We start from the raw sequence: 26,589 nt of genomic DNA on the forward strand, positions 1-26,589 counted from the left end.
GCCTGGGGCAGGGGTGAGGGGTGGTGGGGTTCCAGGGATGGTCTGTGCAGACTCTAGAGATAGCGTGTGGTCGTACCCCCCACTCCTCCCCTCGCCTTGGTCCTGCTCACTGTTTCTGGGGCTTCATCAGGTTGCACTGAGAAAGGATTTGAGAAAATCCTTTCAATCTGAAGATGTGGTTTGGTTGGAAAACTGCTGCCTGAGACAGAGACCTTGTCCTGCCCATTTGTGCTACGGCTGAGAGGTAAGCCGTACCCTGCTCAGCCCTTCTGGCATCATTTGCATACCATTTGCATCAATCTGCATACATTATGAATCATTCTGAACTCTTGCACATGATTAAATTTAGCCAAATTATATTTTAGAAGTTGTTTGTCCCTGACTCCTTTTTCCTCCTGAGCCCTTCTTTCGTTTTTCTTCTGCTACCTCCGTACCCCAATATGGACCCCAGCCCCCAGCCCCAGCCAGGTCCAGTCCTAGGAAGTCCCAGGAGGTGAGTACTGAGTCATATACTGGGTGCTTTGTTGACTGTGTGCTTGGGGCGAGCTGGTAACCTCTCGGAGCCTCAGCTTCCCTACCAAGGGTAAAAATGAGGGCAAGGCCCCCTGCCCTCATGAGAGGAGAAGTAATGGATTGGAAAAGACTGCACGCTGGTGCCAAGTGCAAGGTGGGAGTCTGGGCTGGGGCAGCTCTACAGAGTGGCTAGCGGAGCGTGGCCACCAGCTGTCAACAGTTTTACCTTCCTGTGTTGGCCTCGGCACCACATTTCCAGCCTGGACTGGGGACTGACTTAAAGCCAGAGGAGCAGGAAACCGCCGGCCAGGATTAATTGCAGGAGAAGCAGCGCCTCCCCCGTCAGCCCTCTGAGGCCTGAAATCCCACCATAGAGCTGCACTCCTTTGGAAGTTTCTAGTCACTACTTACAATGCTGATCTCCTCTGGAGTGAGCTCTGCCGCAGCGAGAAAAGCATGGGCATGAGTGGAGATGGACTCCGCATCCAATTCCAAGCTGTTACCCAAGGCCAGGAGTGGGTGAGGCACCTCCCTCCCAGGCGCTGACCCCATACCCGACCCTGAGAGCCTAGGAACTTCTTAAATTTTGTGCCTGAGGCACTTTGCTTATCTCTCCTGGTCCTGGCCCTGCCAGCATTACTCATTAGCTGTGTGACCTTTCGGTGAATTATTTACCCTCTCTGAGTTCCAATTAGTTTCCTTGTCCGCAAAAGGAAGATGATACTATCTACCTTGAAAAATCGTTGTGATGATTAAATGAGATAATACCTACAAGGGACCTAATTCAGCCCCTGGAGGGTAGTCAGTGAGCAATATAGCGGTTGCTGTTCTGATGCACCCCTGTAGGTAAGCCTGTCTGCTCCTCTTCTGGGGTGACTTCTAGGAGGGGGAAGCCAGTGAGTGAATGAGGCCTGGATTTCTAAGAACAGGACGATTGTTGGAGTGGGGTGTGGCCAGAGGAGCCTGAGGCCAAGGACCCACCTCTGTAGGGAACCGGCAGGGGCACAGGCGCCTTGGCACTTCTGAGGACCCCCTGAGTCCTACGAATCATGCTACACCAACTCATGCCAGAATAATAACCTCAGCCCGACTCTCCGAAGCGTCTCCCCCATCCCTTGTAAACTATTTATTTTTGATGGTTGACAAACGACAACAAATTAATATACCTGCCACTCAAGTGGGGAAAATGACTTACAGTGCTTCCAATTTACTGGAAATTACAAGATACTGTTCTTGACGAGCTGATGCTGTAATTTTTTTTTTGTTTTGTTTTGTTTTTCCTCATCTCAATTCATGCCCCCTGGTCAGAATGGATGTTTATTGGGTTTGCGTTTTGTATTATTGACTGTGAGCCATTGTTACCTGATGTAATTGAGTTGTGAATCTTTTTAAAATAAAGAATTAGCAGCAAATCAAAGTGGCTGCCTGCTGGATTCTGAAATGCAAGGGGGCTAGTGTGCGGCACAGTGTCAGCGCCACAGAGGGGACACTGGAGGAGGACCAACGGGAGTGAGCCAACCCCACTTGGAGATATGAGAAGCACCCCCATTCCTCTCCTGTACCCAACTCTGGGCTCTGCCTCTACTTCCCAGTGGGACCTTGGATGAGTCCCTTCTCTCCTTTGAGTCTGGTTTTTCTCCTCTACAAATCAGGGTGGTAAGATCTGCTGTGCCCATCCTAGCCCTCGGGGTTATTGTGGGAGGGTGTAAGCATTTGGTCAGTGGGAAATTTCTGTTTAGATGCATAGTTGCATTAGCTAGATGGGTCATTGGAGCCATCAGGAGACACTGTTGGGGGTGGGCGGTAAAGGGCCAGTGGTGGAGGCGCGTGCTTCTTGCAGCCCCAGCACTGTTCTGGATCACTCTAGTGAGCAAGGCTCATGGTTCGCTTCTTCCTCCAACCTTCCTGACCAGCGCAGCCCTAAGTGCCTGGAAATATCAGAGCTGGAAGGGATCTCAGTAACCTCTCTCTACAACCCCTCCCTCTACAGGTAGGGCCACTGGAGAGAAGGGGAAGCTCGGTTTCAAGGTCACGTGGCGTCAGTGGCAGTATTTGGACCCAAAGACCATGCTGCCCACAGCCCATCAATCTTTGGGCAATCTCCCTGCCTCTGACTTTCCCTGCTCTGTGCTCCTCATGGTGATGGTTCTCTGCACAATTACTCTGGCAACTGATCATGCCTGTGACTCTCTTCTGCAGTTGTCTAGAACTTTATTGGCATTGTGGACTGTTTAAATCTTCTGCCCCTCAGTCTTTGCAAAGATGGTGAAGCCCTGGAGTTTCCATCCTCTCTGCAAGTCCTGCGGTGCCTGGTCAGTGACCGGCACACAGTAGGAGCTCCACGGCTGTTTGTGGATTGGGTGGAATGACGGTGCCATCCAGCTGCTCACACCGGTCCCTGGAGCCAGGTGAGGAAATGAGTGTCAGTGATGGAGACCATCAGGAACAGCTGTGGCCCAGGTCAGCCGGCAGGATTTGGTGGCTCCAGCTGGGACCCGGGACCTCTTGTACACTATGTCTGAGGAACAAGTGAACCATGAGAGAACTGCCATCAGGAGCTGTGGGCCGTGCTTGACAAATGTTTTTATAAATGATCTGTGTGTGTGTGTGTGTGTGTGTGTGTGTGTGTGGCGGTGGAGAGGATGGAGGGCTAGGAGGGATGCTGAGCCCTAGGGAGGCGGGACGGCAGGCAGCGGGGAGAAATGGAGGGATGGACAGGAGAAGAAGGCAGGGAAGGTGAGAGGTGGTCGCCGAATCTACTGAGTGGGCACCTTGTGAGGTGCGTCTCAGAGTCGCACAAAGTCCCCAGCAGTCTATCTCCACCCGGTGGTGAGGCTGAGACTTCCACCTGCCCCACATCCCTGCCCTTCCTGTGTCCCACTTTGGCCACCACTGCCACGGGCACACTCTAGACATTGCCACTTGGAGCTGTGACCCAGAAATCTCCCTTCGGCAGGTGCTGCTCTGGCTATTGCCCTAATCCTTGTCTGACCTTCTCCACCAAGCTCCTTGAGATGGTAACTGTCGGTCTTGTCCTGTTTCAGCTCCCAGGCACGGCTGTCATCAGGGCTCTACCTACACCCACCCCCTCCGCCCAGTCCTGCATTCAGGCTGAGGCCACCTCTCAAATGCTTCCAGGCCCCGTTGGGCCCCCCTGTGTGCAGCTCCCCGCCCTGGCTTAGCTCTTTAGGACTCTGCCCTGGCCGCCTTCCTGGGCTCTCTGGCCTCCAGGCTCGCTTCTCTCCCAAGCTGGCACCAGGGGGAGCCAATGGCATTTGGGATGAGAGGCTCCAGCCCCAGGGGCTGCTTCCTCCTCTTCTTTGTGTGCCGGCAACTCTATCACCTTCAAGACTCTTGAGCTCAAGCTCCATCTCCCTGGGGAAACCATTCGAGAACTCAGGCCCTTCCCCCCTCAGCAGTGCTTGATGTAAACCTCCACTGTAGTTGTTTCTACATCCCCCTGAAATGCTTTGTTTCTATGTCTAAGACCCATCCCCCCCCCCAAACACACCTCTGTCCTTGGTTGGGGCTCCTCCTAGGCAGAGAGTGGATCTTGTGAGCCTTTGCATACTTAGCGTCAGGCACAGTGTCCTACGATGTGCTGCATGTGGTCCACTGAGGTCTGATAAGCAGGAGGGGCTCGGGTCTGGACACCGGGACATGTGTACTTGCAGGGAGGGAGAGCATCACTGTTTTGACAAAGGAAATGGCAACTCCAGGGCCAGGGGAAGCCCAAGGCAGGAAAGCAGGGAGCTGGGGGCAGATGGGGTTTAGGTGTTGTCCCTGAGCCCCTTGCCCCCTCAAGCCTGCTGTTTCTAGCTCCCCAGCCTCTTTTTCCTCTCCCTTTTTCTGGGTTTCTTCCTTTGTGGTGGTAGGCAAAGGAGTGGAGGGTGGGAGATGGACCCAGGATATCTGACCGGAGAAGTCCTGAGGAAGGCCCCAGGCAATGATGGCCCCACCCTGGCATACAGTAGGCATATGGGAAGTGTCACCTCTCTTTCCTTCGACTCTTTGATCAGTAGTAAAGAAATCACCTGGAACAGTAATAATGCCAGGCCTCAGGTAGCAGCCAGACAGCACTAGCTGAGCACTCACACTCTTGCAGGAACAGGGTGAGGTCATAAGAAATGCTCCCACCCTTTCTTACCTTTTTCTCACCTCTTGAGAAAATATGATGTATCCTCTGTTTTTCTCACTAGATCAACTGCACTTAACTAAACAAGAATTAGTCAATATGGAGAAAAGGAGAAAAGGTCTTCCAGAAAGAGGGCTTCTCAACATGGATATTTTGACTTGGGGACCGTTTGATGTGGTCTAAAAAGCAAATCATAAAGCAGTCTGCTTCTTTGATACTAAGTTATATGATCAATGTGCATTGCTGTCCAAGCACTGAGCCTCATCCAGGGTCAACATCAGAAATAGCCGTTACAGCCTTTAAAGGGTCAAAAACAAACAAACAAACAAACAAACAAAACAAAAACCAAAAAACACCCAACCAACCTTAGGTTTCAAAAACAACAGCAAAAACCCAATGTTTTTCAGTTTTGACTCTTCCCTTTTTGATACGGTGCTATCTCAGGCTAGTTTTAAAAGCTCTGTGGATCAAAATATCACCTTTGCCAATGTGGACACTTTGAAGCGTCCTGCCTCAACAGCAAGATGGCCCCTTGTCCATGTTTCTAATGAGTATTCACCAGGCAATGCTGGGGGCTGTGAACTCAGTCTCAATATATCAGAGAGAAATAGAAATAGTTTACCGATTTGGGTCGGGGTTCTAGCAGTGAAGTGTGGCAATATGTGGCAATTCATGCAGATCAGAAACCTGGCTAGGCTTAGATGTGGCTGTGGTTAATAAAAAAAGGGGAAATGAATTAATCCTCATTTAATAAGTACAATTTGTCTGCCAGGTGAAATCTTTCGAAACATGAGGCCCCTCTGAAGAAGTCAGAAAAAGGTCCTTGGAAACAGAGAAGTCAGGAAGCACACTCTGTGGGATCAGTCTGTCCCTGGAGATGCTTTCTGGCCACTGCCTGATGCTCTCACTGCTCTGGCTGATTTCCTGGCCGGAGGGCCGGGGAACACCTCAGTGTGTGTAGGTGCTGTGTGAGGCCCTTGCATACAGCCTTCGCAACCAGCTGGGCAGATGCTAGCAAGCCCCGACCACTGCCTTTTACAGATCGAGAAACAGAGTCTCCAGGGATTAAATGACCTGCCTGAGTTGGAAGTGGGTCTGATTCATACTATCTCAGGGGGAGTGCAGCCCAAGAGTAACCCCCTACGTGGCACCTCCTATTTGTGGATCTTTGTGGGAGGGGCAGTAAGGGACTTTCAGCCAGTCTGGCTTGGGACTTGCCCTGAATGGGGATGGGACAGTGGGTCTTGTTGGGGGGCTTCTCTGCTTTCTTCTCCACATATACAAGGGGATCTGCACGGAGAGGTGGGCCGGCCAGTATCCCTTCAGGTGGTGCATTCCCTCCCAGGCTTTCATTTCCAGACACTTCCAGCAGGTGGGTGGTGCATGATTGCTATGTCTACTTCCCTCCTTCCCTCTCTTGTTCCTCTTGTCCCCTGCCTGCCCCTCAGAGTCCAGGTGTGGGTTTCAGTGGAAATAATACACAGGCTTTGAGCCAGAGGACTCTGGGTCTAAATTCCAGCCTGTCACTGCTTGTGTGGCCTTCGATCTGTTGCTAAGCTGCTAACTCTAGTTTCCCCTATGGAAACGAGGGAATATCAAGAATCATAGCAATGACATCTGCCTCACTGTTACAGGGGGAGAAATACTGAGGGTGAGTCCCCAGCAAACATTCATCTCCATCTATCTCTGACCTAGGGAACCTCAGCCAGGCAGGAAGGGGAGACCTGGCCTGCTCAGGGTGGCAGGTCCAGGGGTGGCTGGGTCTCTTCCACCATTACTGGGGATGTGTGGGACCTAGAGCAGCTAATCGGATTGCAGCCAAACCTTGTTATTGCATTCCTGCCCAGGATGTCATTTAAAAAGCACTTAGGGCTCTCCCCGAAATGCATTTGCACTGAGGTCCCAGGAGTGGGACTGCCTAGAAACCAGGGCAACCTGAGAAGTTCCTTTCCTTTCTGGGGGGCTGATGATGTGCTGGGAGCTGGGGACTGGGGGCTGAGGAAGGGGAAAGAGAGCTCACCTCCCACTGCATTCAGCATCGGGGGGTGGGGGGCATTTGCACCAACACTTTCATGATGGTGCTGCTTCCTGTGTAAGCCTGCCGTTTTCCCTGTGCCTCAGAAATCTGGGGTTGAAGGTGTTTTCTGGACTGCTCGTCTGTGGGGAGGCTCCTGACTCCCTGAGTCTCAGTTTTGTGTGCGCGTAATGAAGACCGCAGTACCGGCCTTGCCCACAGAGCTGTGTGAGGACTAGATGCAAGGGTTCCACCTAAGTCCGTCATTCTCTGGGGGCTGCATCAGCATCCCCTGGGAACCCACTAGAAATTCATATTCTCAGTGAAGGAATGCATGAATACAACTAGCATGCATGAACACCCCTTCCCAACCTGGATCCAAGAAATGCCAGTATTTCATCATATTTGCTTCATTCAGATAAAAATGTTTAGCATAAAATTTTTCTTAACATTCCTATTCTTGGACCCCTCTCCAGACCTGCAAAATCAGACACTCTGCAAGAGGGGCCAGTAATCTGCATTAACCCGCCATCCCTGTCATTTTGATGATTGAGAACCACTCATCTGAGCCTTGGTGTCAGCTTCACTTATCAGCTAAGTGGCCCGTTGGAGTCAGGCCTCCCTCCAGCCTGGCCTTGCTCTGTGGAATATCGTGCAGGTAGGGTTGGGTGTGGGACAGGAGTTTGAGAACAGCTATTTTACCTGTGAACAGTGAAGATCCAGGAAATGAGGCTCAAGGACAAGAGCATCATCTTTCCTGTACATTGTATGTTTGTTTCCCAAACATTTTACATGCACTGATTTGTGTGAACAGCATCAAGTAATATTCAAAGAATTCCCTGAAATTATAATTATTAGTGCTGAAGAATGTTCTGAAGCCAGCTCATACAAGTACATCATCTCCACAAATAGTCTGTGAGCTCCTTGAGGACAGAGAACGCCTCTTTGCTGCCATATCCCATTAGCCCAAATCTCCCCATTTCCAGCCCTTATGCCCCACTATGGGCTAGTGTAAATGGCCTCTGAGCCTTGGTGTTCCCCAGGCACACTGAGGGCATGCACCCGCAGGCAACACCCCATCATTTCCAGAAGGGTGCATCTGCCCCTTGGCCTCCCCTTCTCCCATACGCACCTGTAGGTGTCGGTGGCTGGCACCTTCCAGGTCTGGATGCCCTTCAGGGGGCCCTCGCTCCCCACCACCACGCTCAGGTTGGAATTCCGGTAGGCGTTGTTACACTGGGCCTGTGTGGGGCCATGGGGCCCACTGGCCCCACACGTGGTGAACAGCCAGTGAACTGTGGCACAAGAGGAAAGGCAATCACTCACTTGGTCCGGCCCTCCCTCCTCCATAGGCTCCCCTGGGCTGCCTCTGAGCTATCCCCTCCATGGCCCCAGACCCATGTTTCAGGATGGCACCCAGGCCAGGGCAAGAAACACTGATTAGCCATTCAAATTGGAAACTTCTGTCGAGGATCTAGTATGTGTCAGGCCCTTGGGTCAGATATGAGGGGAGAGGCACAGATGGAGCTGACTGATCCAGCCTTAAGAAGCTTACAGCCTACTAAAGGAGTCCAAAAGGGATGCAACTATCTGTACCACAGGACTATAAGGAGAAAAAAAGACAAAAAACAAAAAGCCTCCCAGGGTTTGGCTAACACTACACTTGGAGAGTTATCAGGAGGGAGAAAGACCCCCATCAGGTAAGACAGGCATGGTCAGTGGCTGGGCCCTCTGCTCGTTTCTCACTGAGTCTGGCACAGTGCTGGGCAAACAACAGGTGCTCAATCTATGCTACTGTGACTGCATTTAACCTGCTCCCAAAGGTTGGACATTCACATATAAGATCCTCTTAGCTTGGAGAAGCTCAAAAGAGTAAACTGGACATATACGTCAGCTCCATGACCCCCACCCTCATTGGCCCAGGGACCCAGCACGGTGGTAGGAGCAGGAAACCTTGCACTCTTGGCTAGAGGCTCTGGGAAAGTACAAAAAAATGGGGAAACAGGTCACATTTGTCTCTGGTGCATGCTCTCCTTTCCCAAGCCCCTCACTACTTCCTGGTGCTCTGTCTTCACCCAGAGCACCCAATGTCTTTATGTAGCCTTCTGGGGGTGGCTCAGGATCATTTAGCACACCCTATCCTTCCACTGCCACTGGGCCATTTCCTTTGAAACTTTCTATCTTCGAGCCAGGCTGGATCTTGACGAATTATCAGATTTCATGTTGGCCGGAATTCTAACATTTTTATAACCTATAAAAACTTCTTAAAAATGTGTTCTTGATAAATTACTTTTACTTAAAATATAAAAATCTCATTATAAGATTGCAGAAATTATTTCCCTCTAAAGTAATTAAGTCAAATTTTACCTATAGAAAATTATGGAAAAATTAATTTGGTATACATAGTTTTGCTCACTAAAATGTTAAAGTGAACAATTTTTGAAGACTTTCAACTAATTTAATGATGTGGAAATGAAACCTTAATTTGGGTTGCTGATTACAAGCAATCAGATTGACATTACACTGGATAGTTTTGATAATCTGAAAACTTGGCCAGTGTGGTGGCTTTTTGTGATACTTTCCTGACCCCAAGGTCAGGAGACCTAAGTTCTGGTTGAGATTCCAAAGCATATGGCTATTCAACACTGCATATTCAACACTTTTCTTGGCTGGCTTTACTGTTTTGAAATGAAAGTGTTGGTTTCTACTTGGTTTCTAAAGGTTGTTTCAAGGGCGAGAAGGTGATGAATCCATTCATGTTTGGTGTGAATGGTTGGTTGTTAATTTTCTGATCTTTTTGTATTCTAAAGGGGGGTATCCTATTAATTCAAAGAGCTAACTCTTTGAACTGAGGGCATTTTAGCAGAGCTGTCTTGGCCAGTTGCCCTTTTATCCTCTCCAGCACCCAAATCCTAAGAGTGGGCTGTGCCCAAGTGGTGAATGGAAAAGGATATGGATTTAGGGGCAGCCATATCAATTATTGGTTGTGGGACTTTGGCAGAGCTCCTTAGTCTGTAAAAAGGGCCGGACTGGCATGAGGATTAAAGAAAGCAAGGGACATAAAAGGTCTTTGTAAAGTCCAAAACTCTAAAAATACGAGTTGTGTCAATGACTACTGCTATACCCATGGCAGGTGCTTTTCTCAACAATGTGAAATGTGGCCAGGGAAGTATCTGTGAATATGGATCCTCCATCAGCAGCACCTATGGCGTTAAACTCAGTGACCTGGGGATGAGAATGGGGATGTGGGAAAAGACAATCCTGGAAAGGGAGTTGAAAAGTCTACTTGCTCCACATGATATTCAGCTCTTTGAAGCCTATACTGAGATCCAGTTTATGCCTTAAAGCAAGTATCCTGGGTTTGGGGGGTATACTTCTCAATTTGGGCAGAAGCATGACAATTCACATAGTTAATTCAGTCCTGGAAATGAAAGAATGTGTGTGTGTGTGTGTGTTTCTTTTTTTCCTCAAGAATGTGCTGAGGAAGAGAGCTAAAGGTATAGGTGTGGTGCCCTACCTGAGCATCTCCTCTCTGTGGAACCCACTTCTAACTTTGGTCTGGGTTAACATTGTTCTAAATGTCCCGAGACATTCCCAGAGATGCTGGACTTCTACTTCTTGGCAAGGTAGAGCATTTGGTGAGGTAGGAAGAGAACCATGGGCTTTGGATCAAGATGGGCTAATTTTTCCTATCCTGGATTTTGCTCCTGATACCTATGATACCTAGGGTAAATCATATACCTCTCTGAGCCTCAGTGTCCTAATCTGAACAAATCAAATTTGGACTTAGTTGAGCCTATTAAATGATGACCTAAGCACAGTGCGTAGAATAACATCTGGCATTAGAGATGCATAATGAATACAGTTTAAAATTGCATGACTTCCTGTTCAATTTCTGTCTCTGAAGCAGAGACACTCAATTTCAAGATTTATGTTCCCATTCCATAGAAGGAGGGACATTGGGGCTGTTTCTCAATAAAGGGATTAATATTTTCCCAACTCAGTGGACATATATTAGTCTCAGGTGGTTTCTATACACAAAATTTTATTTTTATTTTCAGCCATTTCTGATGGGAAGTTCCAGAGAGAAAATTCTTTCTTGAGTGGATTCCATGGGAATAGGATTTGCCATCCCAGGTCAGACCCATGATTTATACAGCTAGAATTCTCTTGCTTTCAGCAGTCTTCCAGGCATGGTGGTCCTCCCTGCTTCCTTGGATGGCCCTGACCCTCATAAATCTGCCCAGAGTTGCTTGGAATCAATTTATGTTTCCCACCAGCTTTACCTATTTGGAGTATGGGCCTGTTCCCAGGGCTGTCCTGCTTCTCAAGTGTGTGGGCTTGTCTTGCTCAAGCTTCATACAGTTGGTTCCCTTTGCTCATTCTGTCTGGAATCTGACATTATAGAATGTCACAGCAAGATGGGATCTTAGGGATCACTGAATCCAGTGGTCCCCAAACCACCTGAGGGCCTTTAAAAGTATGAATTTCAGAGCCTTGGAGCTTCTGATTAGTAGAAACTATGTTGGGCAATGGTGAGGGAGGACAATACTTGCATTTTGTAAAAACTTTCTCAGGATAATCAACCAGATTTGTGAACTAAGTCCCCATCTACTTCAATGTCTAAAAGGAGAAAGAATGTTCTAGAAAAGGGAATAGACTTTTCTGAGTAAATCAGCCTTAGAGAAGGAACTACAAATTGGGAGTTCTTCCTTCTTTATCCAATGATCCTTTGATGGTGATCAAGCCCTTCCCAGCTTCCTGTCCTGAAGACTTCTAGTCTCTTCAGATTGTCCCTACATGAGTCTCTGATCCTGTGGCCTTCCTAGGACTCTAATGCTAGGATTTATTTTTTGAGTTAAGGTTATCAGAACTGTAGATTCCTGTGGGCTTTGTATAGTGGGACAGGGGCAATTGCTATTCTGCTTTATTTCTACTGTCCCTCTAAAGTGCCTGACACAGTCAGCTGAGCATTGGGTTAAGGCTTGCTGAAGCAGACTATAATAATTTCCAGATCCTTGCTTGAGGGCTGGGTTCACAGATTTAAATGGAAATTACTGTTGCTCTGGGTCTGGTGGTATTAACTGCCATGGGCTTATGAGGGCCCCAGAGGAGGGATCTGGAATGGGACCCTGGGAGCAGGAAAAGTCTAGCCATATGTCAGGCAAGGTAGGCATGAGATCAGTTCTAAGCTAAGGCAGAAAGAGTTAGAGTCATGAGAGGGTAGGCAAACACTAGGTTGATTTTTAGAAGTGACTTTGGGGAAAGTATTAGATACAACCTTATAGATCAAAGCAGGCAGGTCCAGAACCTGAGAGGCAAGAGAATTAGTGACAGCAGTTCCAGGGGGCAGGAGAAGTCAAGGTGAGCTTTGATCCTGGGGTAGAAGCCATTGTTTCCCAACTTGTTCTATGCTTCATTCTGTGTGTATGTTGGATGGGGGAAGTGCTGAACCTCAGACACTTGAGAAGTAAACTCCTCCATGAAGAGGGCAAAAACCTCTCAATATAGAATGTGTACATTATATGACTCAGGACTTGTGATGCTATATATGTATTAAATTTAAAAATCAGGAAATTCAAGTTCAGAGAAGCTAGGTGACTAACCTGTGGTACACAGAGTGAATAATCAGTTGAGCCAGGAATTAAGCATTGATTTTCTGAGTTCCAGTTCAAAACTTGAAAAGGTGCTAGACTCACCAGGAAATCCTCATGGAACTTGTCTGAGAGTCTAAGTGTTTTTCAAGTCCATAAGCCATGGGCTCACTTAAAGCCAGAACAGACCATACCAATCTTGCTCAGTCCCAGAGAATAAGCAGGCCAGCATGAGGGGAGAGGTGAAAATCTGGTCAGGATACTTGGTGGGTAGACTCTCAGTCCCAGAGGTGTGTCCCTATTGTATCATAGCCTAGCAGAGTGCAGGCTTGAAGATCATGGGCATAAACCAGGGAAAGCAGGTGCTCAGCATCAGGACTCTGGTCCCCAGAGAGGTCATGGGGAGCCAGGAGGTGTCAAAAGAAAAATTCAGTAACTGGAATGTTCACAAGGCCAGGAAGAAGAGATATAAGAGAGAGGGAAGGGTCATGAAGCAATAAGGCAAGACCTTGGTTTTTGGCCAGGAGACCACGGTCACAGACCAGTAGTGAGATAGGCTTGATGCTGAGCTGCCAGTCTGAGAGTACAAGGGTCCTCATATTCCTCTAGATGAGAGTCTACATTGGTCCCCGAGGCTCTGTGGAGCTATAGGAGGATCAAATGCACCCCAAGGAGGAGCTTGGATTGGGGATTGTGGAAGAAGGAAGCCTGGTTCTTTTCTCTTTAAAAAAAAAAACTTGAAAAAAACCCCAACAAAAATAAGACCAAAGCTATTGTATTAAAAGTCAATTAGGAAAGAAAAAAAAAAAAACAACTGCTTTATCTTGTTCTACTTATACCACATACTAGAAGCCTAGTTTAATACTCATTCACATCTAAATTGTATAAAGAACCCACAAACATCAAAATACTGATTGGTTGTAGACAGCCGAGCAAGAAAAAAATCCATTAAGCACTGGGTTTCGTTTTAAGTATATTGCAGTACCCTCCAAGAAGAAACAGATCAATTAGTAATATACTGCACAATGCTAAAAAGTAGGCTAGACAGTGATTGTACTAGTTTTATTACTGTTGCTAAGCCATCTCATCTGCTCAATTGAATGCAAAGAAATAAAGTGTGATACCAAGGAAAATAAGTTTTCAACTATTACTATTAATCACAATAATAAGGATCTGCCTCATGTTGAAGGCCTATGTGGCTATACCACAAAAGAGCACTCAATGGTGCAGATGGATCTTTTGTACCATTTTGATTCTGATCCATGGAGTTAAATTCTATCTGTATCTGTTGACTGAGCTGAACTTCATGGGAGCTGTGGCATATTGAACCATTTTGATGGCCATTGTAGATATCATTAAATAAAATCATGACCAAAATCTAAGTGAATATAATCACTCACCATCCATAAATGTAGATGACACCATTCTTTACTATAAATTGAAACAAATAATCCTTTTTTGAGTACATGATGAAAATTAACAAGTTGTTCTTATTAGGGAAAGATAAAAGTAATACACGTATTGTAGCAACTGTGAGGTTAAAATAGTTCTATCATCTGTCTCACCTCTTTAAATAATGGAGCAGTATCCCCTTCTAGATATATGATCCATGATTATTGCCCTTTTTTCTCTTTTTTTTTGGATGTTAGCAGTTATTGAAACATAATGCTTAGCTCCATTTATTTATTGGGAGGTGCAAAATAATGATATTCAAATGATATCTTTTTCTCTTATTTAATAGTTTGAATATATAAAGAGATGCTCCCTTTCATCTACTATTTGGTTACCAAGTGGTACAGTTCATACAGGAAAGGCTTGATGCTTAATTCTTCTACCTTATTTACAGTTTTCAAGATGATGGATTCATTTTCTATTATCTTCTAAAGTTGACCAATTAGTTGTTTATATATCATTATTAACCCATGAGTTTAAACATATTTTTGAGTTTTAATTAATCACAATTACTATCCTTTTAAAGTTCACATTTTTGCTCAGTGATAGCTTCCTGAGTTATTTTGCTTCCTTGCTATTTGTATGAAATGTTTCTTTCGCAGACCTGGTCTCAGCCGTTTTCTCAAAAGCTTTGATTTATTTTAGTGAAAAACCCTTCTGTAAGTACACAATCTAGGTGCCATAGACACTGCTACTGGGCTGGTGATCGTTTCTAGGCTTCTTTACAGGACAGAGCTAAGATGTGTGTCAGTAAAAACATACATACATATGAAGAAGATACATATGTAAATGACAAAATACCTCATGAGCTCACAATACTTCCAGCTCAAATTCAGGACTACAAGATTTTAAATTTAATCTCTTCTCTTACATCTGCGTTTCTTTTTTCGACACTGAGATCTCGGTTCTCAAGAACATAGGTAATAAAGGGTTTAGAATATTCTATAATTACTTAGTTACTTTACCCTTCATAATACACACAATAGTATCAGAGTTATAACACTACTACCTTACCATCATCAATATAAAAACTGAGATCAGGGGAAGTCTGGGTGTCTCAGTCAGTTAAGTGTCTGACTCTTGATTTTGGCTTAGTTCAGGATCTCAGGGTCGTGAGATCAAGCCCTGTGTCTGGAGCCAGTTTGAGATTCTCTCTCACTCTTCCCACCTCCACCGCCCCTCCCCCCCATTGCCCTGATGGCTAGTGTTCTATCTCTTTCTCTAAAAATAGAATAAAATAAAACCAAAAAATAAAAACCAAGATCAATTAAAAATTTTTTGGGTGTATGTGCTTTCCTTTCTCCTATAATTTCCTGAACTTGTACTCTAGCTACTCTGTTTGGGCATATCATCTCATTAACCTTTAGCTCATCTCACTTCTGTAAGTGCATATGTTTAATGCTCCTAACCATCATGTTGATATATCTTTAGTCATTTTGGTTGTCTGAAGCTTGATTTCAAGTAGATTCCTTAGAGAGGGCTCATGGGAATAACATTCTTTGAGTTCTTTGATATTGATAATATTTGTTTCCTTTGAGTATATTAAATATATTACTCCATTTTTTTTCTGGTTTAAAGTAGTACTATCAAAAACTCTGGGGGCACCTGTATGGCTTAGTCAGTTGAGCATCTATCTGCCTTTGGCCCAGGTCATGATCCCAGGGTCCTGGGATCGAGCCCCACATTGGGCTCCCTGCTCAGCGGGAAGCTTGCTTCTCCCTCTCCCTCTGCTGTTCCCCCTGCTTGTGCTCTTAATCTCTCTGCCTGTCAAATGGAATAAAATCTAACCTCCCCTAAAGAACTTTGATGATAATCTAAATTTCATTCTCTAATAAATCACTTGCTGTTTTTTCTTAGATGCCCAAAGTCTTTTTCTTTAATTTCCAGCAATTTTACTAGAATACCTTTTGGTATAACTCACTTGGATTAGTATTCTCAGCAGCACAGTGTGCTCTTTTATTAATTAGATTCAATAAGAATATTTTCCTTCAATTATAGCTTTAAGCATTTGTTTTGTTCCCTTTCTCCAATCTTCTTCTTCAGGCACTCCTGTTATCTGCATGTTGGATCTTCTCTGCCTATCTTGATGGATGTCACCTTTTTTATTTGAAAAAAATTTTCTCTTTTCACTTTCTATTTTTATAAGGCATTAACTGTCATGTTTATTTGCTCTAATTTAGTCTTCAATTTTGAAATTACTTTTCCTCTTATCTCAAATTCTTTTCTGAGTTCTACCACTTAGTTTTTGATCTTTTGTAACACTGGCTTATGCTATTTTTCATGCCTTCTATCATTATTTTAGTATCAGCTCATTTGGAAATAGACTATAATTTTGATCTCTTTTGTGGCTATGTCTTTCTGATATTCTTTCAATTTTCTGTAGGGATGTTGTTTTGTCCTCTATGCTCTTTTAAAATTCTTATTGTAATGTGGATGGGTCTTGATACCTACACATTTTTACATGAAATTAATTTTCCAGGACTTTTAGAGTTCAAGAGATTTTCTAATTTCACAGAGCTCCCTCTATTCTTTTTTTCATATAGTGTTGAAAAATATGGCAGTTTGCTTTCAAAAGTTTCTGGCTCTATTTCTTTTCTTCATATATACCTGGATATCTATCTATCTATCTATCTATCTATCTATCTATCTACCTATTTATCTATCATTCCTATCCTACTCAATGTTGATTTGACATCTAGAAATTTCTTCTTAGTATGGACTCTTTCCTGGAAAGGAGGCTTGATGGCTAGGTCACCCTAGGGTCTTCAAATATTACCTTAGCCCTTTGCACTCACATACCCCTGGACTGGACAAAACCTCTCCCAGATTCAGCAATCCTTCTCAGATTGGTTGTCAGTCATTTCCAGCATGTATCTGTCAGTGATTTTTCTCCTGTTCTCAGGTTTATAAGACAGCCTGTTGCCTTCAGCTCCCTTCTTTTGTTCAGATGCTGATATTAATTAAGGCAGGTCTTATAGTTGTTGTACTTTGCCCTCATCCATTTGTATTTTAGGTATTTTTTTAATCAAACAATTTTGTTGTAAATGTTCATAGGTTTTCAGTTTTGATATATAGTTGCTTTGCTTTTAGATTCAGAGAGATAGACAACTATGCTGGTACTGCCATCACTGCCATCTTCTCTTTTCCTTGAGAAAAATTGTAAAGTAGGAATCACTTGAGGTCACCTGTTATGATTAGCCCTTTTATATAATCTGTCTGTTCAGGTCTCTCACCTGAATTTCTACTCCTGGGGCTGCAGAATTTTTCCAATTGCATATCAGGGATATCTCCAACGACCATGGACTAGAACTTGCTGTTACATCATGTCTGCCTTTTTTGGGATACAGCCCACTCAGTATAATTTAACTTTTCCTTTGATAGTGCCACCCAGATGTAGCCAGTTGTTTAGGGCCATTTGTCCCTTCATGAATTGGCCCCAGGTATAAATACTTATACTAATTCACTTTCTTCTCTCTCATTGTTACATATGCTTTCCTAGTGCTTCAGCATGTCCTCCTATGTTTAATCTTATTTTATACTCAATGTTGGGTGAGGGCATGAAAGTGGCCCCACATCTCTGTATCAGGTTGAGGGCCAGCTAGCTGCAAGAAGCCTATATTTCACAGTTTTGGAATGTATTGATATTTGGGTACTTCTATTTGGTAGATGATGGAAGGTCCTGGACATCTAACCTTAGGGAGAAAGACGTTACTATGATTTTGAGGGAACAGGGCTAGGACCCTTTAGGCCTCTAATTTCCATGTATTTAATTACAGAGCATTTATGTAGCTGTAGCTCCATCCTCCAGCAAGTTTAGCTCCTGACAACCACGTCAAATCAGTAGACAGGGTAGAATCATTTTTATCTTACCAGAGAGGTGACCATGTAGAAAAATTAAATCTGGGGCTAAGTGAGGAGAGGCAGGTCACATTTACTCTTTCTGGAACACAGTCAGTTTTCAGTTGGTGAATTTCCCATGTTCTAGTTTGCTTCTCAGACTATTTTTGCATGACATATGCACACATATGCACATGCTCACACCCACCGCACAAACTCACATGCATACTCTCACACGTACCACACACTCACGCACATCACACACACTCACACCAGACATGACACACTCACACACACCATACACACTCTCACAACACATATGACACACACACACACATACACCTCCCACAAAACTCTCATATGCTCACACACACACCACACACACTCCTACACAACACAATGACACCCTCACAAACTCACATACCACACACATTCATACCCACCACACAAACTCTCACACATTCACACACATAACACACACTTTCACACCACACATATGACACATACACCCATCACACAGACTCATACACACTCATACACACACACACACCACACTAACACTCATCACACAAACTGTCACGGACACATACTACACTCACCCCCCCCACACACACACCATGTTCATTTGTGCAAAGCTTTCTGGCCATTTTTCTTTTGTTCTTTTTTGATGATGTGAAGTTAGGAGGTGATAACAATAATGAAAACACCAGCCCTATCTTTTATGCTAGATATTCTCATGCACATGATCTGTGTTTTACTTTTACATCATTGTCTCCTTTGCCCCTCACACAGTTCCACTAGACTGGAAGGATGCCTAAAAATGCTGAGGTCTCCCAGAGAACAAAGACTAGAAGCCCATGTCCCTCTCTGTTGGGAGGCAGATATTTCTTCATAGAAGGGAACCTCTGAGCAAGCCAGATCCCCATCAACAGGGAAACAAGTCAGGGCTGTTGAGATAAAAGCTGCTTTCAGGACGGAATTACCCTAAACAGCTCTGACACCCGGCAATCCGAAGGAGTTTTTAATGGCTCCTGTGATGGCTACTGTGTTGTGTTCTCAGCCACCCCCTGCTCCCTGAGGGAAAGTCAGTAACACATGAGAGAAGAGAAAGGTCACAGGAAAAACACTCTCCTGAAAGCATAGCTGTAAAAATTAAGTTAAGGGAGTCCTCGGGGCTAATTTTGTTATTCCCAAGTTGGCTTCAGGCCAGAGTTGTGTTAATAAAGTATTTGGTAGGGAGAGGGGTGTTGTAGACTCACCCATCTGGGGGTTACACATAATGGATTTGGTTTTAAGTTTCAAGTGGAAAGTGATGGTGATTCAAACACCAGTGTTACCATATGCAGGCCTGAAGATTCATTGATTTCTGACCTTATCTGCTCTTGTCCATGGACTTGGACAGGGGAGAGACAGTCTGGTACTTTGCCATAGGGGTTATGTTAACAGGATTCACTGCCTCCAGAGAGCGGGGCAATAGTACAAGAAGCCAGTAGTAGTTCTTGCTTATTGTCTGGTTCTAAGTCATTAAGGGTGAAATCCTTATAAGGCCCTTGTGATTGGAACACTTCTGACAGAAGGACAGATAAAGGGCTAGCAGCCCAACTGGCCAAGTGATTTGGAACTAGAAAGAACAAATGTCCTGATTTCTGGGTCTGGGTCTTGGACCCTCTTGGGAATTGGAAAGAAGGATACGTGAGAGGTGGAAAATCCAAATGTCAAGGGCAAAAGGGAAAGTAGTGGTGGAAGAAATAGGACCAAATGGTGGACCAAGAAGAGAAGACAATGTATCTGAGTGAGAGGCCTAGAGAGAAGAGGGAGAAGAGACACTTCTTTCTTATTCCTACCTATGATGTCACCATGGTGGCCTGAGATACAGCATCTTAAGAAACAAGCATGGAAAAAGGCCAAGAAGATCACAGAGATGTGTATCACCCCATCATAAGGCACTCCATTAACGACACTAGTCATGTATAGGATCACCAAACTAATGTCAGCAATCATCTATAAAGTGCTTTTTGTTATGGGACTGGACACCTCCTTGGGCTCCCAGCCATTGTCTGGGTCCTACCTCAATCTGAATGAACACTTCTATTTTTTTATAAATTTATTTTTTATTGGTGTTCAATTTGCTAACATATAGAATAACACCCAGCGCTCATCCCATCAAGTGCCCCACTCAGCGCCCATCACCCAGTCACCCCCACTCCCTGCCTGCCTCCCTTTCTACCACCCCTGGTTCGTTTCCCAGAGTTAGGAGTCTCTCATGTTCTGTCTCCCTTTCTGATATTTCCCACTCATTTTTTCTCCTTTCTCCTTTATTCCCTTTCACTATTTTTTATATTCCCCAAATAAATGAGACCATATAATGTTTGTCCTTGAATGGACACTTCTAGAATCAAGATCTCCCACCTGCTTGAGGTAAAAACACCAATGACCAGAGAGAGACTCTTGCTGCTATCCCTCAAACAGCGATGTTGGTGGGGAACCAGGCATCAGGGTCACTCCCTCGTCCTGGCCTGGTCAGCCCTGGCATGCTCCCTTTTCTTCACCCACCCTCAGCTATATCTATACACAGTTCATGGTCAAGGCCTTTAGTGTTTATGAGAGTTGTAACTACATCATGAGGGCCTTGGAGGTTTTCCCAGGCTGCGTTAGCCTAGGGGTAAAAAGTAGGAACTTAATGTTAGTAACAAATATTATTATTTGGTTCTTCTCTGACACATACTTGAAGGAACCTGAAGTCTTCTCTGTTAACACCCCTATCATTATGGCACCTATGCACACACCACATATGCTCTGCCACTGTCACTTGTCTACTTAAATTGCTTTATTTTCTTCACAAAACATCACTATCTGAAATATATCACCTGTATACTTGTTTGTTGTCTGTCACCTCTCTGGTGTATAAACTTTATGAGGCTAAGTGAGGCTTAGTTGATTTAGTTCACTGCTTTGTCTCCAGGACCTAAAACAGTGCCAGTCGTGAAGAAGGAAGTTAATAAGCCTTTGTTGAGTGAAGAACAAAACAAGAGAGATAGAAGAGGGTAGGCCAAATACCAGACCTCAAACCCATTTGAGGGTCAGAAGGAGGAAATCATGCATGCTGAGGGTACTGTGTGTGGTTTGGTGGGAACACTATTGGCCCTTTGTGTTCTTGTAGTAGAATTAGAGCAATATAGGTTGGAAAGAGCCAGGGTAGTCCTGGTGGTATAAACAGGTGTTTGTTGAAAGGTATTTTGTCTCTTAGCCACAACTGCACAGCAGAAAGGGGTAGGGTCTTGAGGAGACATCACACATCTTCACATAGTCATTCACACACATACCAGCACACACTCCTATACATATAACCATACCCACATTACTGAAATGTAGGGAGCCCCACAGTCTTTAAGAGAACACTTGAGGGCAGCCCGGGTGGCTCAGCGGTTTAGCTTCTGCCTTCGGCCCAGGGCCTGATCCTGGAGACCCGGGATCGAGTCCCACATCGGGCTCCCTGCATGGAGCCTGCTTCTCCCTCTGCCTATGTCTCCGCCTCTCTCTCTCTCTCTCTCTCTCTCTGTGTCTCTCACGAATAAATAAATAAAATCTTAAAAAAAAGAGAATACTTGAATCCTGTCCCTTAGCAATATGGACACTCTACTGACCTGATGACTGATGGAAACTATCAATTGATAGACTGTATGGACTAGTTAGGCGGATCAAAGTCATAAAGCCAGTTGAGGAAAAGTTCTAGGAAGCTCATCTGAGGTCCTGGAGTGTTTTCCTGATTCTGTTAGGTTGCTGGACAAGCCCAAGCTGTGCTTATTTTCCTCACTTGTTAACATTAATCCTGGAATAGGATCAATTTGTCAGTCACTTAAAAAATAATAACTAAATGTATAAACTGTGCTCACATTATTATGAAGATACTGTCAATATTCTCTTTAAAAACCAAATCAGGCCTCTCACATCTAATCTCCGAGGATTTGTTTAAAAAGCTGTTCCTGGAGAAAGTTCTGGAGGCCCCATTATGACTGAGATCTTGACAAGCTTTAAAAGACTAAAAATCTCTTTCAATTTATATCGGTGAGTGGGTCTTCATGGGGCAATCCTCTGTGGCCCCACAAAAGTCATTCATTTCCCCCAAATGAAGTTTGAGGGTTTCATCTGCAAATTGAAGATGAACTGTGTTGATTGAACAAGAGGACCCACAGTGCAAAATACTGCCCCTCCTCTTTTTAGTTTTAAGAATGCAGAGCTGGGATTTGTTTGAAACTTTTGCAAAAGAATTCAAGGAAAAATATATTCAGAACACACACTTACATATTATCAAAGGTGGGTGGCTCATAATTTGGGGAGGAGGATGATTATAAATACACTGAAAATTTATAGAAGACAACATATGGAGGGATGAGCGAACTGGCCCAATCTTTTCCCTTATATATTTTAATAATAATGTTAATAACAACATCACAACAACATTTTATATTAGTATATTCTTAAAGCCTGCTAGAAATGAGCGCATTTGTTCACTACAATAGCTGCTCTGAGAAAGAACTGTGGCAGATAACTGTTATCCCTGCTGTACACATGAAGGAAGAAACTGGGGCCCAGAATGTTTGATTCTACTCAAATTGCAAAGCCAGAACCTTAGTCTTCAGGATTCTTGACCAAACCATTTATGATCTTGCGGTGGACTGGCACTTTGTAGGTATTTTATGAATATTTAAGTGTCTGATAGGCTTGAGAGCACTTTCAGGAACTCTTGCCATCAGCCTCCACCATGAGTTCTCAAAGCTTCCTGGTAGTTGGGTGATCTCTGTCACACAGAAGCCCACTGCAGGTAGGTTCTAAGGAGATCCCCATTGATCTCTGTGTTCTGGTAGTCAGACCTTCCTTAGTCTCCTCCCTGAGTATGGATGAGACCTGTGTATTGCTTCTAAGCAATAGAATATGGTAATGGTGATGGGATGTCATTTTCATGATTACATTACATAAGATTGTAACTTTCATTTTGCTTGCAGATTGTCTTTCTCTTTTTCCTTCCTCCTCCTCTCTTTCCAGGTGTCTCAAGAACTGCCACAATCATGTGAACTTGGGAGGGACACCTTCCCTGGTTGGGCTTTCAGATGAGACCCAGCCTTAGCTAACACCTGGATTGCAACCATTATGAGAAATTATAAAGCAGAAAACCCAGCTGAACTGTGCTTAGTTTCCTGACCCACAGAAACTAATATAACACATGTGTGTTGTTTTAAGCTGCTGCATTTATGGTAACTTGTTATAAGGTAATAGATCACTATCTAGCCACCCCAAAACCCCACACCAGGACTTTCTCTGGCTTCCTCATCTTCTGTGTAAGCACCCAGTGTGGAGGGCCCTGGCTAGGCTGTATTCTTCTGGATGTCTTCTGTCTCCTCCTTGATTCAGTGATGGCTAGGGTGATTCCACCTCTTGTTCCTTTTTCTCTTGCCAATGGAGCAGCAAGTGGGGAGGATCCCTTTATGTGATCTAGAGTTAGTATTTCAGCCTTTTTCCTCATAGTTCCTCTGTCCAGCTCTAGGCCCAGATAAATTAAAACAAAACAAAACAAAACAAAACAAAACAAAACAAAAACAACAAAACATCTCTCTGCCCAGGACCACTGAAGCTTTGCTGCAACAAGCAGAAATCTGAATAGGCTCCAAGGGGATGCAGGGTTGTTTTGCAGGCTGAACCAGCAAGTCTGGGAGTAGGGTGATAATTAAAAGTGGTCTTCCCCCTCAAACAAATGCTTAATGTATTTGCACTGATGGGTGGGCCTTTTGTGTTCTGCTGGTCTTAGAGCTAAATGATCTTAATCAAGCCATGCTGATACCAGAGTTCTTGGATCATTTGTTGTCTCCCACATATGCAACCTTTCACTGAAATAAATGGGTAAAAGCAACATGTTTTCTTAGGCCATCCAGGAGAGAGAAAGGCAGTGAACCCTCTCTTCTGCTAACAGGAGCCATGGCCTGGTGTTAAGACATTTTGTCTGTAGCTTTTCCATGATTTCTTTTTTTTTTTTTTAATTTTTATTTATTTATGATAGTCACAGAGAGAGAAAGAGAGAGAGGCAGAGACACAGGCAGAGGGAGAAGCAGGCTCCATGCACCGGGAGCCTGATGTGGGATTCGATCCCAGGTCTCCAGGATCGCGCCCTGGGCCAAAGGCAGGCGCCAAACCGCTGCGCCACCCAGGGATCCCCTTTTCCATGATTTCAACCACCATGTAGCATTAGATTGGCGGTTCATGAGGTGTTTTTGAGTCCATCAGAGCTGGATGATACTGTGCTGTTTCTCCAGTGGGACACAGGGTTGGGAAGTTCTGCAGTAACAGCATAGATTTTTTCCTTTCTCAAAGGACACTAGATTTCCTTTAAAAAATAATGATCATTTCAGTAGAATCTGCAATGCACCAATCGTGGATGAAGACCTCAACATCCAGCACAGGATGAAGTCAGAGCCATGGAGTGGGGGGATGTGTTCTAATTCCAGATGCAATTAAAGTTAGAAATTGGAAAAGGAACCAGAATCTCCCATGTGCTGAGAAAGCAGTGGTTTCATACCAGGTTTATGTGGAACCAACTCTGGGTGGTGCATTTTTCAAGAGTGGCACTTTGGCTCATTCCCAGTTGCAGGTCCCGAGGTACCCAGCACAGGGCTTGGCACAGTGCAGGCATATGGCACATGCTCATTAAGCTTGTTGAACTGAACTCAGGCTCCCATGATTTTTTTTTTTTTTAAGGATTGGGATTCAGGGAATTCTAAAAACACTGACTAGAAAGCAATGATGTTTTCTGTGTTGAATGCTGAGTTGGGTCTCCTGAGTTGGAAAGAGAAAACCGGTTGACCTGGATGCAGCTAGAGCTTCTCCCTTGTCAGTAGCTGGGTGATATTTGGGATTGTTCCCATGGGAATGGGAATGGATTGGGGTTACAGTGGTAAGACTTTGGAGTGAGCAGCTTGAGTCTGGATCCTGGCTCTGCACTCAATTGGTGGGACAAATCACACAACCTTTCTGATGCTATCCTCACTTCTGAAATGAGGAAAATATTAATGGCTCACACAGCTCACTGTGTCCTGCTCCTCTTTCAGCCTGGGACAGGCATTCACTCATCTAATCCTTTTATCAAGCCTATGCACTAATGATAAAGGCACCATTTTTTTTAATGTGGGGAAGGAAAGGCACAAAAAGAAGAAGGAAGTGGCTTAAAGTAAGCGGCATAGCTGGGACTTGAATACAGGTAGTCTGTGCTCTTGAAAAACATACCAGACTCAGAATGGATGAAACAGCGTGGGAGGTGCAGGGTTCCAGTCGTGGAATGAATAAGTCATAAGGAGAAGAGAGAGGTACAGCATAGGGAATAGACTTAATAGTATTATGACAGTGTTGTGTGGTGCCAGATAGGAGCTACACTTGTGTGAGCACAGCAGAACGGATATTTGCTGACTCACTGTGTTGTACGCCTGAAACTAATGTCACATCTATCAACTATACTTCAATAACAAACAACAAACTGTGATGCCATCGTCACCTTCTGATAGTGATGTCTATCCTTGGGGAGCCTGGGGGTCTGTAAGGACCCAGTGAAAGAAGCTGAACATGCTTAGTGACCATGTACAGATCTAAGGGGACAGCCTATAATGTGGTATATTCGCCCTGGAAGCTGCTGCTGGTGGGGGCTCTGTCGGGGGAGCGAGCCTCCTACTCGGCCTTCCGCTCCACCCTGTACTGTCACTGGGGACCGTGGATGTGCTTTCTCTCTCTCGGCCACCACGCAGGCCACCTCTTGGGGATGCCAACTGGGTCTCCAATGTATAAAACCTCTCTCCCTGGAAGAGCCTCATTAGCGTCAGTAATGGGCATCATGAATCACGACTTAGTTCCATGCACCTCTCTTCCCGGAGCACGGCTGTGTTAGCTCCCAGGGAGGGAAGGGAGACACTCTCAAATGAAGAGTGACATTGTAATTGGGAGGGCACTGGACCTGCCACTGGGACTGGAGGCCCACAAGCTTGTTAAGGCTGGTGCTTCATGAGTCATCCCTAGTTCTCTTGCTATAAATAGGTGATAATCTAAAATTAGTAAAATAAGAGAGAACACATAACACTTGGTTAAAAAGCCAACAGTTGAACAGGAAAAAATGGCCAGCCACCCAAAGGAGTCCCAAGGATTCTATCTGTGGCCCGTGCCTGCTCAAGTCTTAAATTCTTTCCCCCAGTCGAATGGGTGCTGACAAAAGGGTATTCCATGGGCACCCATGAGGATCAGGGTGCACAGAGGGGTGCCAGTTAGCTGCAATTATCAGCTTCCTTATGTGTGTGTGTGTGTGTGTGTGTGTGTGTGGTACATGTGTGCCTGGTGTGCCGTTTTGAATAACAGTGAAGATGCTTTAAGCAAAAACTTTAGAAACGGAGGTATTTTCAGAGACAAGATTCCTCTAGAATCTTGAAGTAGGATTCCTTGAAGATGTATCACAATTTGCCCTTCTAAATGTTACGTGGCTTACAAAGCTTAACTTTTCCATATGATTTCTCAAAAGACCATGGTTTTTAGCCTTATACACAAGTTGTATAACTTCAGGCAAGTTATCCTCTGGGGGCCTGCTCCCTCAGCTGTAAAAGAGGGATTGTATTATAGTGCCAACTAGTGAGATCATGAAGACAAAAGAGCCCAGGACAGTTCCTGACACCCAGCATGCCCAGTGACTGGTGGTTTTTAGGTGTGTAAAGAGGGGATGCCTGGGTCGCTCAGTGGCTGAGCATCTGCTTTGGCTCAGGGCTTGAGCCCAGGGTTCTAGGATCGAGTCCTGCATCAGGCTCCCCGCAGGGAACCTGCTTCTCCCTGTGCCTATGTCTCTGCCCCTCTCTCTGTGTCTTCCATGAATATATAAATAAAACCTTTAAAAAAAATAAAAAAAGAGTAGATGACAACATGCTTTGCTGTTTGAGAGATTAAAACTTAAAAGCATTCCATGTGACTCTGAACCAGTCCCCACCTTCCCCAGGCCTAGGCTCCTCGTCTGTTTTAAAGAGGTCAGG

At 44.8% G+C, this 26,589-nt stretch overlaps 1 protein-coding gene across 1 annotated transcript in view; it reads right to left on the minus strand.

Moving 5' to 3' along the window:
* ALK (ALK receptor tyrosine kinase) overlaps positions 1-26,589 on the minus strand; it is a 680,397-nt gene that overhangs the window by 46,367 nt on the left and 607,441 nt on the right. The window contains exon 12 of the mRNA XM_035700451.2: positions 7,795-7,957. Coding sequence (XP_035556344.2) covers positions 7,795-7,957 — 163 coding nt within the window. The remainder of the gene's footprint in view (positions 1-7,794; positions 7,958-26,589) is intronic.

Source organism: Canis lupus, chromosome 17 (assembly GCF_003254725.2).
Source record: "Canis lupus dingo isolate Sandy chromosome 17, ASM325472v2, whole genome shotgun sequence".
NCBI lineage: Eukaryota > Metazoa > Chordata > Mammalia > Carnivora > Canidae > Canis > Canis lupus.